The sequence below is a fragment of the Zosterops lateralis genome, assembly GCF_965231275.1.
Source record: "Zosterops lateralis genome assembly, chromosome: 4".
Taxonomy (NCBI): Eukaryota; Metazoa; Chordata; class Aves; order Passeriformes; family Zosteropidae; genus Zosterops; species Zosterops lateralis.
The window spans coordinates 11,641,513-11,657,213 of NC_139765.1; the positions used below are offsets into that span (position 1 = coordinate 11,641,513).

Consider the following 15,701-nt stretch of genomic DNA (forward strand, 5'->3'; position numbering starts at 1 on the left):
AAATCCCATTTATCCATTTCTCTTCTGTTCAATAGTAGCCCAGAGTTTTTTCCTTTTTCTCTGTAAATTCACCTGCTTCTGCTTAAGCTCTGCTCTCCAACACACCCTTACACTCGCTGCTGATACCTTTTGGTTCACAAATGGTAAACACATTCTACAGAATACTCTTTCTTTCCAAATAAATTAAAATCGGCCTTGTAGGGTCTCCAGGGGAAAAACATCACTTTGTTGCTCTAACAGATGAAATTATGAGTTTTTTTTAAATTGTTTTTCGAACTGTAAGGTAGGCTCTTGTGTTATTCACTGGAAGATCTGACTTTTTATAAAGATACAAGAATAAAGTTTTTTTAGAGTGATATTGCTTGTAAATCAGGATTCAGGGAAGAGGACTGGAAGATATAAGGGCCATAGGACCATCCACCATCTTAGGGACTTTTTAAACTCAGGGAGAGGTTTTTTTCAGGGTTTTGTTGGGGTTCGGGCTTATTTTTTTTGGTTGGTTTTTTGGGGGGTGGGAAAGGAGGAAGAGGGAAGTTTCAGGTTTTTAATTCTGTATCCTGTAGTTAAAAACCAGAATTCTGTATTCTAGCATGGACAAGCAAACATTTAAAAGTACGAGCTAACATAACTTCAAGGCAAAAATCTGTGGGGGAAGAAAAAAAAAGAATTCCTGAATTCATCCTCCCCTCCAACGTTATAAATCATGAGGAATAAAATCCTAGTGCAATGCAGAGTCAGGCAACAGAAGCTGTAATCACAGCCCAAAGTGTTCCTTTGGAGCTCATTAAATGTATTGAGTCCCTGTAATCCTCTATTGATTTCAGGAGCAGTGCTTTGGATATCAATACAAAAAGTGTAAGAGAAATTTTCAGAAAAGATTCCAGGTAATCCCTCAAGACATGTTTTTCACCACCTTGATTTATACAGATTTTGGTAGCTGGGTGCAGTGGTGACAGATTCCTGTGCTCCAGCACTGAGCCTGCCAGGACAGAGGCCAGCCCCACACCACGAGCCTTTAATTCATATTGCTCCCAAATATCCCCTTGGTGAGATTTTAATGTTTTCCTGCATGCCTAAGATCTAACCTTGTAAAATATATCAAGTCATAGTTCTCCTCTCAGAAGTGTAACTCAAAAGAGGAAGGAAAAAAATGGAGGAAAAAAAAAAAGAAAAGAAAAAGAAAAAAGGGGAAAAAGAAATCAAAAAACCTCCTTGAGAATTCTGAACCTGTGAAGTGAATGTGCAGAGATGGCAGATACCTGCCTGACTCTGCAGAAAGCTTAAGTGATAATTAAGGTACATTCTAACACTGGCAGCTCTAAGAATTTTATCCTTGATATAATATTTAAAGCTCAAGCTTCAAGGCACTGATAAATGCAGGAAAACAAGCAGAGTTCAGCACAAAGCTCACAACTGTAACCCAGAGTTTGAAATTCTACAAAGAAAGATAGCCCAAATTATTTTAAAATGAATTTGCACAACAACAGAACAGTCAGGTTAATAAAAATTTCATACTTTTTTGTGTCCCAGTCTTTCAAAGGACTTAATTGGCTAAAGAAGTTGTGGAATCTCATGGAACCAGCACTCATAACAAAAATAATCCCTCCCTCCAGGGAGGGGAGAAAGAAATAAAAGTGCTTCAGATAAAAATGGAAATGCTCTGATCAGTAGATGACTTTTACTCACACTACATATTGACAACAAGCAGCTGATCCCATACAATTATTACAAGATATCATTACTAAAATCCCATCTCCAAACAGGTCATGTCTTTAATAAAGATTAGCTACCAAATGCAGAAAGGATGCAAAAAATGACCTTGTACATAGCTGGAACGGACAAAGCTGGCTAGATATGCTCTGGCACGTTCCAAAATGCTTCTGCTTCTTTTCCATTTTATCTCCTAACCTCATAATGCCCACAAACATGTTTTATTTGTGCTTGAAAGAATGTCACCTGCAACTATTCTGGTCACACCAGCCCTTCTGGTGAGGCCATGGGGAAGGCACTGTGGCTCTGCTCCAAGCTGAACACTCATACAACAAACATTCCAGAATTTGTTTCCTCCACCTGGACACTTCCTGACATCCTGACTTGAGCTGTTCATCACCCCATGCAGTAATGCCTACGAGAAAAAGCTGCTCGTTGATAGTCAGGCTGTGACTCAATGCAGAGTTCAGGGCCCACACATCAACTTTTCTTATCTCAACCTACACTTTTTTTTTCTGATTCTTCTCCCCATCCCACCAGTCATGGTGACAGTGGCTGCATGGCATTTGGTTGCCACAACACTTTGCAAAAGCCATCCTGCAAAGTTCAGTTCATTGATGGCTAAGTATTTTTTGAAAACCACCCAAACCTGCATATTGTATTTTTTAAGAATATTTACAATATGGAGTAAACAATTATATAGATCCCATTTAAAGCTGTTGTGAAGCACTACAGTCAAAGGGCCAAAGCTCTATTTACTGCTATTCTCAATTCCTTTTGACAATGCAGCCCTCTAATTCTTAAGTTTTAAACAGAAATATGTCCATGCAGAAACAGACAGTACTTAGTTAATCTCTACAATTACTCTGCATGGACATCTAAGAACACATCCACTTTTCTTCATGGAAAGAGTTCAAAGGGTTTGACTTCCCCATGAACTCCCCAAGCTAGAGCAGTTTTCCTACTCAATATGTAACTCGGAATCACTGGCTGTGCATTTGCCTATTAGAGAAGAATTATTCCAGACACCAATCTTAATTTAATTCTCAAATTTTGGTTCATTTCTGCATGTCAAATAAGCATGTTCTGAACTGTTGTTTCCATTTGTATTATCACATCTATGGCAGTCTCTAGTTAGCCACACAGGTGTAAGTGGAAGGATCTAGGAAATAACAGCTGTGTTCTGACTGCACCAGAGCTGAGCAGGATGAGAGTTCATGTCCTGAAATTCAAAGGCCTCAGACAGTCACTGGGTTTGGGTATCATGATGAAAGAAGTAGGGACCAGCCAGATTTTTCAGATTCAGATATAAGAATCTGATATCTGACACAGAATTTGGTTTCCATCCATCCATGGATCTGTGTTAATGTTACAACGCCAGCAACAGGAGCTGTAGGTTGAAATGTGCTTAAATGTCATTTGAGCAGCCCTGAAACAAACAGAGGAAGAGAAAGAGGAGACTGATGGCTCTGTGTGGAGAAAAGCACCCCAGAGCAGAAGCACTCGGGTTAGTTCCTACACTGGCTTCAGCTGTGGATCACAACACCCAAACTCTTGCCAATACAGCCACCCCTTAAACAAGCAGGTCGCTGAAGATTTATCTGATGGCAAGTTCTTTAGGCTATCAGACTCTCAGATCCTAAAAATCAAACCCATCCTGTGGCCTCCAGTCTGTTCTGCTGGCACTTGCAGCCAGCTCAAGCCCACCACCCCGTCACCGCTGGCTCTGTGCTGCACAGCCTCCACAGCATCCCCCGGCTGGGACTGCAGCTTTGCCCACTGCAGCCTGCTCCAAAGCCCATTGAGAGCAGCATAAAAGCATCCATTGACTTCACTTGGGCTTTGGAGCTGTTCCCAGAAGCACAGTAGACTCTCTGATAGTTCCTAAGAATTAGAGGGAACCCATCAGTTCTGGTTCCAGCTAACAGACATTGATGCTGCACATAAACAACAGGTGAGAAGGCAAAGTTACTGTCCCTATTCCCTGAGTGCCTCGATTTCAGTGAAATGTTGGTGACATTATATGGTGCTGCCATTCTGTAGTTTTCATGATTTCCCCCAATGCTGCTAAAGGAAATCTGATGAGGCTTTGAAGCCTGTGTAGTCCTAAGTGAGCTTTCAAAAGGTTTGAAAATAAAAAAGACTTTTTGGTTTAACCTGTTGTTCTGCAATGCAACTGAGAAGTAATTTTATACCAGAGATAATTTTGAAATACATTTAGATATTCACTACATATTCATTTCTCCTTCAGAAAACATCATAATTTTTCTTGTTGTATTTAATAACTGCTAGTTAATTATGTAAAATCCCATCTGCTTGTTCCTTCACACAGCAAAATTAGAGGGCTTCATTGTACAGTCATTACTCACTGAAGAGAGGCATTGATTTAATGGACTTCCCTGAAAAGGGATTACAGTATAGGATCCTCTGATATTGATTTTGTGACATCATCATCTTTTCCTCAGAAGCAGACACTGATGACTCAAGGAAATACCAGCACAAGATTAGGCAGGCAAGTTAGAGAAAGAAAATTATTTTAAAAACCCCCAAACCTCCTAATTTACAGTAAGTTGACTACAATGAAATATTAGCTATGTCCTGTATTTCAAATACGAGTTCTCTTTGAAAAAGGAAAATATCTGAGGGATGTTTCTCTCTTTCATCTCTTGCCCTGCTTACAGTCACTTTCATGAAACTATTGTGAGCTAGAGCATTTTTTGTAGGTTAATGGGTTCTCTTTGAAGGGATTAAAGTCACATTGATTATTAATTATTTTTGATGTTTTAAACTGATGTAAATGTCCAGAAGCTCTGAAGAACAACATCCTGTAGAAATCAATACAGAATTTAAAAAAAGAATAACAAAAAAAAAAAAAAAAAAAAAAAAAAAAAAAAAAAAAAACAATAAAAACCCCTCTGCTCAGCTCCTGGGGGAAACACAATTGTAACTTCTGTTTGGAAGGTATAGCAGCCCTTGGAGAATACCAGCAACTGGCATATATGATAATAATTTCTAAGTTATCTAGAGCATCCTTATTTTGATGTGTCTATCTTCCAGACTCCAGGCAGAGTCTGCAGGTCTTTTGCATACAGAACAAAGGTAGGCACAGCAGTGCTAAGCAAATAATAAATAAATTAATTTCATTGCTCTTGGAAAATGTTCATTTTTTTTCCCTTAAATCTGCCTTGCAGTGTTTTAGGAAAACACTGATTATCATTCTTTCCATGTATTTGTTTGGGTTTTTTCTCCTCAATTCTCTCTACTGGTCTCCACCACATTTAATAGATGTTGGGGTTTTGTGTGTGGGGGGGTTTCTCCAGTGTTTTGTTGGCTTTTTTTTTCCCTTGCTCAAATTTAACATTTTTTTGCTGTTTGTAAGAGCAATGAAACCATTCCTTCTCATTTAACAGATCAGTGAGGAGTGGAGATTTCCCATGTCCAAATGACTTCCATATGAACAAATAGGAAATTATCCAGAATAGCTGTGTGGTGCAGATAAAAGACAAAAAAGCAAATTACACAAAGGGAACGAGACAATTGGGACTGTCTGCCTGCTCTGGGGGCTCCTGTTAGCATTGAAGAACAGCCCCTCCAATCTGATTCTAGGGGATGTGACAAGGACTCCTTAAACTTGAAGGAGTTGCTGATCAGACTGACAAATTAATGACTGGGACCTACCTCTCTTACCCCAAAGACTTGGCCTTCACTGTGATATAGCTGGAAATCAACACAACTAACCTGAGGTTAACCAAATGCAGAAGGGATATATCTGCAGGTTTAGAGTACACAAAGGAGCTATAGCTGTCTAAGCCCTTCTGACAAGACAAGAAGGCCCTTGTCTCAACAACCCAGAAAAGTGCTGAGGCCAAATCATTTCCAAATCACAACTGTGTAGATTGACAGGCAACGTTATCTATTTTTACAGAAAGCTTAGAAAGGAATTTAGGATTTTCATCCCCCAAGAGGTTCATATCTACCAAACAGCTACCTCATGTTAAATCTCTGGGCTGACATAAAATAATAGCTCAGAGTTGTTTACTTCAGTTATCTCTGAAGTGCTCAGTGTTTGTGCTTAAACACCATGCTCCCATTTTGCTGTCCCCAATATTATGTTTTCTGTTCAAATATCCCTCATATTCTTTTCTCATGTCTACCACCTCAAGACCAGCATACTTTAAAACTTCTCCTGCTAACTCTCTTCCCTGTTACTGTCAGCTGTGTCACCAACTTTCCCATCACCCACACTTACTGTAAAGCATTTCTTCCCTAAAAACACACATTCAACAAGAAGGGAAAATGCAGAGCTTGCCACATACTCATTCCAGCACAGCCCTGAAACAATGTGCTATCTTTATGGCAAGCCAGACACGATGCAGATCATTTTATTTCTGGAACTCCCTCTAAAAGCCACTGTAATTTCCCAGCACAAGAATGAGGAGGTTCCAGAAATGGAATGGCTCACATTTACATCTTGCTGTAAAGATGGCAAACTCCTTCCTTAGGAGTTGCTCCCTTCACTGGCTGCCATTCATTTGAGATTGCAGAGTGCTATGAAAAGCAAGGTAACCTTTCTGTTCTGAGTATTTCCCATTCTCCATTCATCTGTTATGCTCCATATGTGGCAGCTAGCATATGTTGCCACATTTGTCTCAAAGATTTTCCCATTGACAGAAATTTAATAAGAAAAAAAAAGTTACAACTTTCATGTGCAAAACATTTAATAAACCAGTTCTTAATTTATGTTAGTGCACTTGTAGGCACTCAAGTCTGTGTAAAGATTTTAATTTCAGAATATTCTTAATATTTATTAAAGATTTTTTTCTTCACGTTGCAGTCAATTCAGTTTTGTCTGAAGACTAGAATTTTTAAAACCTAGAGTAACAAAAATGGAATCACTAATTTACTGTAAGACAAGAGTGCTCAGGGTGACAGTAGATACTTCTCCAATGAAAAAGACAAATAATTTTAAAGAATACTTAGAATCAAAATTAGCTATGAGTCTTTTAAGTTCTTCAGCAAATAGACCTGTTTTCAAAGGTTTATTTTTTGACATTTATTGTCCTGACTCATATGCCTAAGTAAAAAAAAGCTCCTTTCCCCAGAGCTGAGCCTGTCTGATAAAATAAGTCTCAAGATGGATTTACACAAGACTCTGTTCAGTTTAGCATTCATTGTGAAGCTCAGTAAGGTCATTTCATGATCTGCCTGGATTGCTCTGTGTGGTGACAGCAGAAATGCAGAGATTAGTGGGATTCTCAAGTTCAGCCAGCCCTGCCCAAGAGCCCTTTAATGAATTGCCACAGGATCATCACAGGTGAGTCTGGATTCAGCACAGCCCATCTCAACCTGGATGAGGGATCACCCTTGAGTGCAGCCTCTGACTGAGGTGATACAACCTAGAAATTGCCTTACTGACCTTGTGCACTTTGAGTCTGGGGCTCATAACTCCTGCAGGCATGAAAGATCTTTTCTCAGTGGTCCACTGTCATTTCATCCCAATGAAATCTGCCAAAGGGCAATGGAAGACTCTTATTTCACTAGCAGAGAGGGCTTTGCAAGTACCTGCTGCAGTTCTCTAAAGATGACTTAGCACAAGCATCCTCTTCTCTGGCTTTGCCTTCCAGAAGCACCCTAATCTAGGTATTATCCATGAAAATGAAGACATGAGAGAGAACATGACTTGTAGAAGTTTTGAGCCAAGGGTGACTATCTGTAATTAGCTTTTTTAAAAAGAAAAATCTTTGCTCTTCCTGGGAGGATGCTTTTCTCTTCCATACAGCTGGATAGTTTCAGAGTAGGTAGGAAGAATAGATTTTTACTTCTATGCCTGCCTCACCATGAGGAACCCCTTTCATTTGTTTTGCAAACAAAAATGAGCTGGCAAGGTATGTTTGGGTCTTTTTTTATTTTATTTTGAAACTAGTCGAACATGACCATGAGAAAAGAAAACAAAACTGGTCTCAATAAGAGCTTCAGCCACCATCTCTTGGAGAGAAAAGAGATGCCAAAAGGATTCCATAACAAAATTCAAATTATGCCTTCATTGCTTTTCCCAGCAGGAGGTAACAGCAGACACACTGGGGCTCTCAGCTGTGAAATCAGCCTCTTCCTTAAAAAGGTTTTTCCCTCAGAAAAAGGCAGTACTCTAATGGTAATGCTTTTGCTTCTGATTATTAACTGAAGATGTAGATATTCTTGAAAAATACACCAGTAGAAACATGTTTACTTTGTTGGGTAAGGCTGAGTAAAATCTTACAGAACCTCAGTCTCTTTGAATATCTTGGTCCATGTAAAGCTGAATTGAGACTTCACTGTGATGCCAAACTACAAAAACTGATTAGTATTGGACAAAATTCTACCCTGCTAGACATGAAAAGTTGTCCTTGCTAAGAGAAAGAGGATAAAGATGCATAAAATGAAAAGCATATACAAGACTGATATACAAAGACCTCAGTCTCCTGGAGATAAGAGATGCATTATTTTACTTGGAGAAAATTTTCCTGAAGAGTGTCATCGCTCCTGTTTAACCTGGACATGGAAGCACTGTGACAACCAGTTTTCTCATTATTTTCCTACTGAAAGCCTTGCTCAGAACATCTTGGAGGTGTAAAACATTATAAACAATGTCCCAGCATCAGGTTTGGCTTGTTCAAGATGCTTTTGTCTTCTAATTAAGCTTTACCTTCTCCCGCAGAAATAATACAACAAAGCAACCTTATATCTCCCAGGTGCAAGCTACCAAGAGCATGGGACCTCTGACACATCAGAGACATCATCCAGAGCAGAACTCAGCTGGCAAAAGCTCAGTGTAGTCATGACTAAGGGAAGGTTGCAGTTAGAAAAGATGGGAAACACAACATCAGAATGAGGGAATGTGTCTACTCCTTAATCTTATTTATTTAGCTGAAGTACAGCTTTTCCTTTGGGCTGTGCTCAGCCTTGCCTCTGCCATGCCAAAAATGAGATGATTACAGAGCAAGCTGCTGAAGATTCTGCCTCCCAGCCATTCTGACTGAAAGATGCTAACAGAGAATACAGACCCACTGTAAAATAGCAATATTTTAAGAGATTCCTACAGTAGCATAGTTGCTTCTCTGAAGCAAGACACACAGCCCTGCCCCTCTCACAAGAACTGGGAATCCATCCTGGTGTCTGAGCTCGCACACAATGCCTTTTTCTGCTAAATTCTAAATTAGGCACCACATTAAAAAAAACTGTGAAAGTAAGAGAATGGTAAAGGTTCAAGATCACATTGCTGTATTTCCAAAAATAATACAATGCTCCTACCCTAGAGCACAGAAAGCATTGCCATCACACTGTGAGAGAAGGAACTAAACCTTACTAGCCTGTGGGCAACCAGATCAGGCACATGCAGTGGGCAATATCCTACTTTAATCTCCTCTTGTCACCAACCCTTCCAGCAGCCTCAGAGAACGTCAGGATTTGGAACAAGTTGGCACTATTACTTCACACCATGAAATAATGACAATTGGAAGACAAGAGAAGAGAAAAAAAATGTGCTTTGAGCAGCTTTAGTGCTTTGCAAAGTCTGATGATGATTTTACAAATTGCCAGATGGGCATCGAGGCCACATCAAGCAGATTCAGCTTAGCAAGTGACATTTGGGCTGCTAACAGTGAAACAGCAAGCACACAGCCATCAGCTTTGCCTGTCTTCAGATTCATCAGTTCAATGCCACCGCTTTCTCAACGAGATTAACTTCCAGGTGAAGCACCAATTTAACAAACTGAGTCTGGTTAATCTTTAGATTGCTTCAACAACTTGGCAGAACTAAAGAGCACTAAATTGGGGAAATGCCTTGTTTTGAAATGAGTTCTTTTCAATTACTTGTCACTGAAAAAACATTACACAGATCTTGAAAAATATTCAGTGAATTTCAGGCTCAGGAAAATGGTCCTATTGTGGTGATCTGAAACAAGCACTGTTCTTGCTTCCCCCACTTCTCTCCTGTAACCAGATTTACTTTGACTATCTCCTGAAGTCTCATTTATTCTATTGTAGTGTCCAATAGCAATGCAAAGATAACTAATTACAGTGGGCTTGCTATCCAACCAAAGCCACAATCCAGTCACACAGGGAGACACTGATGCACCTCTATCTGAAGCTGCAGCTTTACCTTCTCTTACACTACAAAATTTTGCTAGTGCTCATCAGCTTTCTTTGTCTCCCCAGTCCCGAGTTTATCCAGCTGAGAAGTGATGGTTATTTTCCAACAGAATCAAAACCTGGGCCCTTGGCTACCTTCAAACCTCACCCAATTACTTGACATTTATTATTCATTTAATACAGATTTAAACTACCTATTTTCCGTCTTGCTTTACCACAGCAATGCTAGGAAAAAACCCAAAATACAGCACATAAACACCTTGTTTTTTTGTTTTTTTTGTTTTTTTGTTTTTTTTTTTAATCTAGGACATAGAGTAATGTACATTCTCTGGCTGTGGGATAAAACAGCTTCTTAAAACTGTATGCACTTATATGTTTGTGAAAAAACTAGAAATGTCATCTTTCCACTGGGCCATAACCAGTAATCCACAGATACATGTCTTAATTTTTTTTTAAACTACCACATTCCATGGAACAAAATTTTGTCTCTGTATTAACATTTTATCTTGCATAAATGTATGTTTCAGCAGTTATGAAAATGAGACAGCTGACAGTTGACTACTATATGTGAACAGATGCTGTGAAAGCTTCCCTTTAAATAGTTCTGTCAATGCAATGTCAATTTTGTGAGCGACACCACTGCTGTTCTAGGACATGATCCTGCAAACTCTTATTCACACAGGGAGTCCTGATGATTTCCATAGAACATTTACATTTATAAGGCTCTGAAAGGTCACGTCCTTAGCTGCAGAGCTCTGCTTAACAGTGACTGACAAGTATACAACAAAGTTTTTAGTAGTGCTGAGCTCTGTTCTTTAGGGCAACGACATTTGCAGCCAGCAGTATTCACCTGGGCACCACACACATTTTCTTTCAGAAGTTACACGAAGCACATTAGATACACTTAAGAAACCATTAAATGAGCTCAAGTGAAGAGATAAAAATCATCATGAGAAACCAAGCCTGAGGTATGAGGCAGAACTTTGAAAAATTATTCTGCCGAGAAGACAGGCTGAGGCTGAAACAGCACGGCGCCGATCAGAAAAGACCTGTTCAGTCGTGCCACGACAAACCCAAGAGGATGCAGGCAGCAGCGCCTTTGTTAGCGGCATCTTCATCAGCGGCGGGGTGAAGGTGCTGGCAGGGAGCGGTGCTGAAGGACAGCGCAGCGCTCCCCGAACCCGCCTCGCCCTCTCCGGACAGCCCAAGGGGGAGCAGGACGAGGGCCAGGCGGCACTTTCGGGGGATGTAGGGGAGAGGGAGAGAAAGGAGCGTATCTCGCCCCGGGTGCGGGCGGGCAGGGCTGTTCCCGGCGCTGCCCCCGCAGCACAAAGCGGAGCGGGCACACAAAGGCGGCGCGGAGGATGCTCGGGACCCGCACCTCCTCCCCTTCCCCGGCGCTTACCTTCAGCAACACAAAGAGCCAGAGCAGACAGGAGCGGGCCCCCGGGGCCCCCCGCCGGCGGCGGTCGGGCATCGGGGAGGGCGGCGGGGGCGGCCTGAGGGGGCGGCCGGGCAGGAGGGGCTGCGGCTCCTGAGCCCCCGGGACCCCCGGCTCTGCCCCCCGCCTCCCTCCGCCCGGCTCCGAGCCGTGCCCGGCAATGGCGAATTGCGGCAGCATCAGGCGGCCGGCGGCGGCGCCGACCTCCCCTCCGAGCGGCGCATCCTGCCGCCCCCCGCCCCTTTTATTTGGGGTTTGCGGCGGGGAGGGGAGGAGGAGGAGGAGGAGGTGGAGAAGGAAGAGGAGGCGACGGCGGGTGGTGTCTCCCCTCCCAGGAGTTTGGGCGATCGCGCCGCTCGCCGGCTCCCAGAGCGCCGGCTCCTGGGCGGGGGCGGCAGCGGGACACGGCGGGGAGAGGGCTGGGACAGGGGAGCCGGGAGCCGGCCAGGGCTGGGACAGGGGAGCCGGCGGAGGGCCAGGGCTGGGACAGGGGAGCCGGGAGCCGGCCAGGGCTGGGACAGGGGAGCCGGCGGAGGGCCAGGGCTAGGAGAGGGGAGCCGGGAGCCGCCGCCCTCGCCCCCCGCACCGCCCTGCCCCCGGCCCTCCGCTCCCCGCAGGCAGAACGGCATCCTCTCATTGCCGCTCCACGCCAAGCCCTCCCCAATGTCTGCTTTCTTGCCCCGCCGCGATCGGGGCACATAAATGCTGCCAGCATCCCGGCTGGAGGGGCAGGAAAAGGAGCAGTCGGAGCCTGCCCTGGAGCTGCAGCAGCAGGAGTTAGTACTCAGCTACCGCAGCAGAGCATCCCTATGGCTGTGCTCAAGGGTTAAGCATGTGCACAGCTCTCCAAATGTTTCAAGGTACAGGGTTGAACCTGCAAGGGATGGAGAGCTCTTTGTGTCCCAGGAGACACTCGGGCACAGGGATGCGAGGGGTGCACTGAGAAAACTGAGGTCACCTCCCCTGTTGTGTCTTCCCCCCACATCCCACCCAGCCATCCTGCAAGCTAATCTGGGCCATCTGCAAACACCTTAGCAAGAGTCTGCCTTAAGACGACGCCCCCAAGAAAAAAACCAAAACCAACACATTGAGGAACCAAAACAAAATCCCAAAGTAGTTAAACACCTTCCCCATTTGATCATCACTTTCCAAAACGAGAAGAGCACCTCAGATTATGGTTTGTCACAGACCACACTCTCACTCACACCAGGATAAATTAGGATGTATCCTTGGTGACGCTATCAGAGCTATAACAAAGGTCAATTTTAAAAAAAAATAGGGTTGGAAGTGTAATAAACAACAGTGTCTGGGGCGTGAAACTTCATAGCAACTTGGGATCTAGGTGTAGTGTCATTACTTAGAGTAATGGGCCACTATCTGACTCTTCCTTCAAAAAATAAACTAGTGGCTAAAAGTAGATTCTGGGATGGTTTTCAGATTTTCTAAGTCACTCAGGCAAGATGAACTCCATCACAGTCTCGTGGGAGTGCCCTTTAAACCAAACAATTACAAAGCTCTTTTCTGACAGCACTGCTAAACTGGACAATAATGAATCTGTGTGCCCAGCCTATACATGGCATATTTTTGATTTCCTTATAATTTGGACACTGAGTCAACAAAAGCTTGATTTCAAAGCGGCCGAAGTCAGAGAGGGATGTGCTCATTTCGTACTGAAATGGGCCCTTGAGCAAAGATTTTCCACACTTGATGGTGTTATAAATGCAATGGCAAAAATCAGATTAATAAAGAAACAATTTATTAGAAAAACAATCCCAATCACCGACAAAGAGAAAAACCACAAATAGGATGGGCAGTGCAGTGCTGGGTGGATGAGGGGTCCGCACCCTAAGGTACAGATTCTCCCAAATCCACACGGAGTGGACTGTGGCTTGAGGTTTTATAGGGTTTTTCGTGTCCCGAGGCAAAACAGGTGTGGGGCATAGTCCAGCAAGTAGTCTAAATACATCTTTGGATGGGTTTCCCGGATTTGTCGAACTTTGCAAATTGTATTCTGGGAAGGTTCTTTTCACATGCGGATCAGGCCCGCCAGTCCACAATTACACCGATGTGTAGTCTCCAGCGAAGAATTCCTCTTCGTTCCGGGAGGAATTTCTCTGTCTGGGTATGATGCTGATTCTTACCTTGGTTGGCCAGTGTCTTTGTCCATCCTGATGGCTCCTGTCCTGCTCTTTGTCTCAGGCTGAGAAGTGGTTGCTCTATGGGCAGCCGCCTGACTCAGGAAGAATTTTTAAAACAGACTATACCTTTTCACATTTTTATATTAACACCAATCTAACATATATTTCTATATTTTTCATCACAATTTTTTACCCCAATGTCACATTTATCACAATGGGGATTAATCCAGAAAGTGAAGGAGAAATTCAGGCCTCATGTAGATACTGGCACAAAGGCTAAATTTAGAAATCCAAAAGGCAAATGCCATTCAGATATTAATTTATAAGAAGCTGGGGACATTGGAGATGTGTTCAATGCTACCAGCGAAGGACACAGACATCTCTTGGGTACTCACCACTTTGATAGTGTTTGATGCATTGGTGTGCAAAGGGTTAGCCATAGCTAAATTCCCTTCAGTATTCAGGCTGAGGATGAAGAGAGGTTATCTGAAAGAAAAAGATGTGGATTTCCTCAGGAAAGCAAAATTTTGTCAGTATTTGAGAGCTGTAGGTGGAACTTTAGGCTGGGAAATTCTTGTTGATTAAGTAAATTGAACTTAAATAGTCAATGATTTCTGTCCTTAGGACTGTATTTTATGCTTCGTTCTCCTCCAGTATTCTACTTATATACAAACATTTAGACATTAAAATGATGATGCATAAGCAAGGCTAAAGATTAAAGATACTTTAAAAAGAAAAAAACAGTATAAAATTCTAGTAGCATTTTAGCCTCAGGACAACACTATTGAAATCAAAGGGAGTGAACAACAGCTGAAAGAAGTAAGAAACATTTCTGCAATGAAACCTTCAATAAAGTACCAAGATAATAAAGTTTTCTGATCCGGCTGTTGAAGCTGAGGAAAATGCAGCCAAGAGAATTCAAGGATTGCATCCTCTTTAAGTTATGGGGATCTAGCATTACCCAACCTTTTCAATAAGGGCCAGTGCTTTGGAAGATTCCAATCTGTAAATAAAACCTAATCCTTCAGAAAAACAATACAGAGAGAGAGAAAAAAAGAGGATCTATGGATACAGAGTCTCTTTTATTTGTCTCTAGAATCTAAACAATAAAACCAGCCAGTCTATTAATAAACCAGCAAAGCTTTAAAAATAGAGACAATGAGGTAACTTTTATGTACTCATGGAACAAGAAACAGGGTAATTCCTAACTGGTCAGTTAGAGATACTGATGCTCTATAACCCCCTCCATGAGCCCAGGGGGAAAGGAAGGGTTCAGCAGAATACTCTACGAATTGGAATTTCATTTATTTGGATGAGAAACACACAAGCATTTGAGAAAAATTTAAAAAACAAAAATCAGTTAAAAGGGCTCAAACAGGGGACATTTGTTCTGGAGTCAAACAACATTTTCTGAATCAGATATTGGGATTTTGGCAATTTGAACCTAATTTTTCCTCCTCCCTTTTTCACATTCCAGAAACCTGAAAAAAAACTGCTTTGCACAGGAGAAGTTGAAACATATTCCTAATTACAGTCCTTGTAATCACCATACAAAGACTCAGTGGAAGCCCTGCCCTTTTCATTTGTGGAGCTCCTGCAATACAGAGCATCTCGCTGGCCACAGAGTCCTTCACATAAAATTTTCCTTCACCTACATAAAACTGACACTTGTGGATCTCTGCCACCTTTTCCCAGAACTCAAAGGTCATTTAGGGCATTACAGACTATCCTGAGCTGGAAGGGACCCACGAGGATCATCAAAGCCCAACTCCTCCATTACAGCATGGATTCATGTCAAGACCATGTTGCATTACAAATATCTCTCATTTTTCCTTCGGGATCTGTTCTACTTGGAAGACATTCTAATTTTTTTCTTGGTCCATGACAAACTCTGGGCTGCAGTGGGTACCTATCAGAGCAGGATTAAGGGACTTTGGTTCTCTTTGCATGCAGCTGACAGAATCACAGAGAAGCAGAAAACTTAGAGGAGAGGGGGCTGACAGAGAGGTGCATAAAATGGTATTTTAATACAGGGTCCTGTCTCTACTCACCAGATTTACTGTAAAAGCTGGGCAGGAATTATTTTCTGATGTGCAATATGCAGGAACATGATCAAGTATTTCAAGGCATTATAGGACACAGCCCCAGAAGGCAACGATGGTTTAAAGAAAATCCTCTTATGTTTTGAAAGCATCACCTACAAGGAGGACTCCACACCCAACAGAAACTTGCAAGAATTTCTCAGGTAGCTCATCAACCCCTTGAGGGTTTTGTTAGTTACAGTG

At 42.4% G+C, this 15,701-nt stretch overlaps 1 protein-coding gene across 1 annotated transcript in view; it reads right to left on the minus strand.

Moving 5' to 3' along the window:
* PTPRO (protein tyrosine phosphatase receptor type O) overlaps nt 1-11,458 on the minus strand; it is a gene marked incomplete at its 5' end in the record, with an annotated part of 144,014 nt that extends 132,556 nt beyond the window's left edge. The window contains one exon of the mRNA XM_083860484.1: nt 11,243-11,458. Within this exon, the coding sequence (XP_083716610.1) occupies nt 11,243-11,458 (216 nt within the window). The remainder of the gene's footprint in view (nt 1-11,242) is intronic.
* Nucleotides 11,459-15,701: the final 4,243 nt, after the last annotated feature.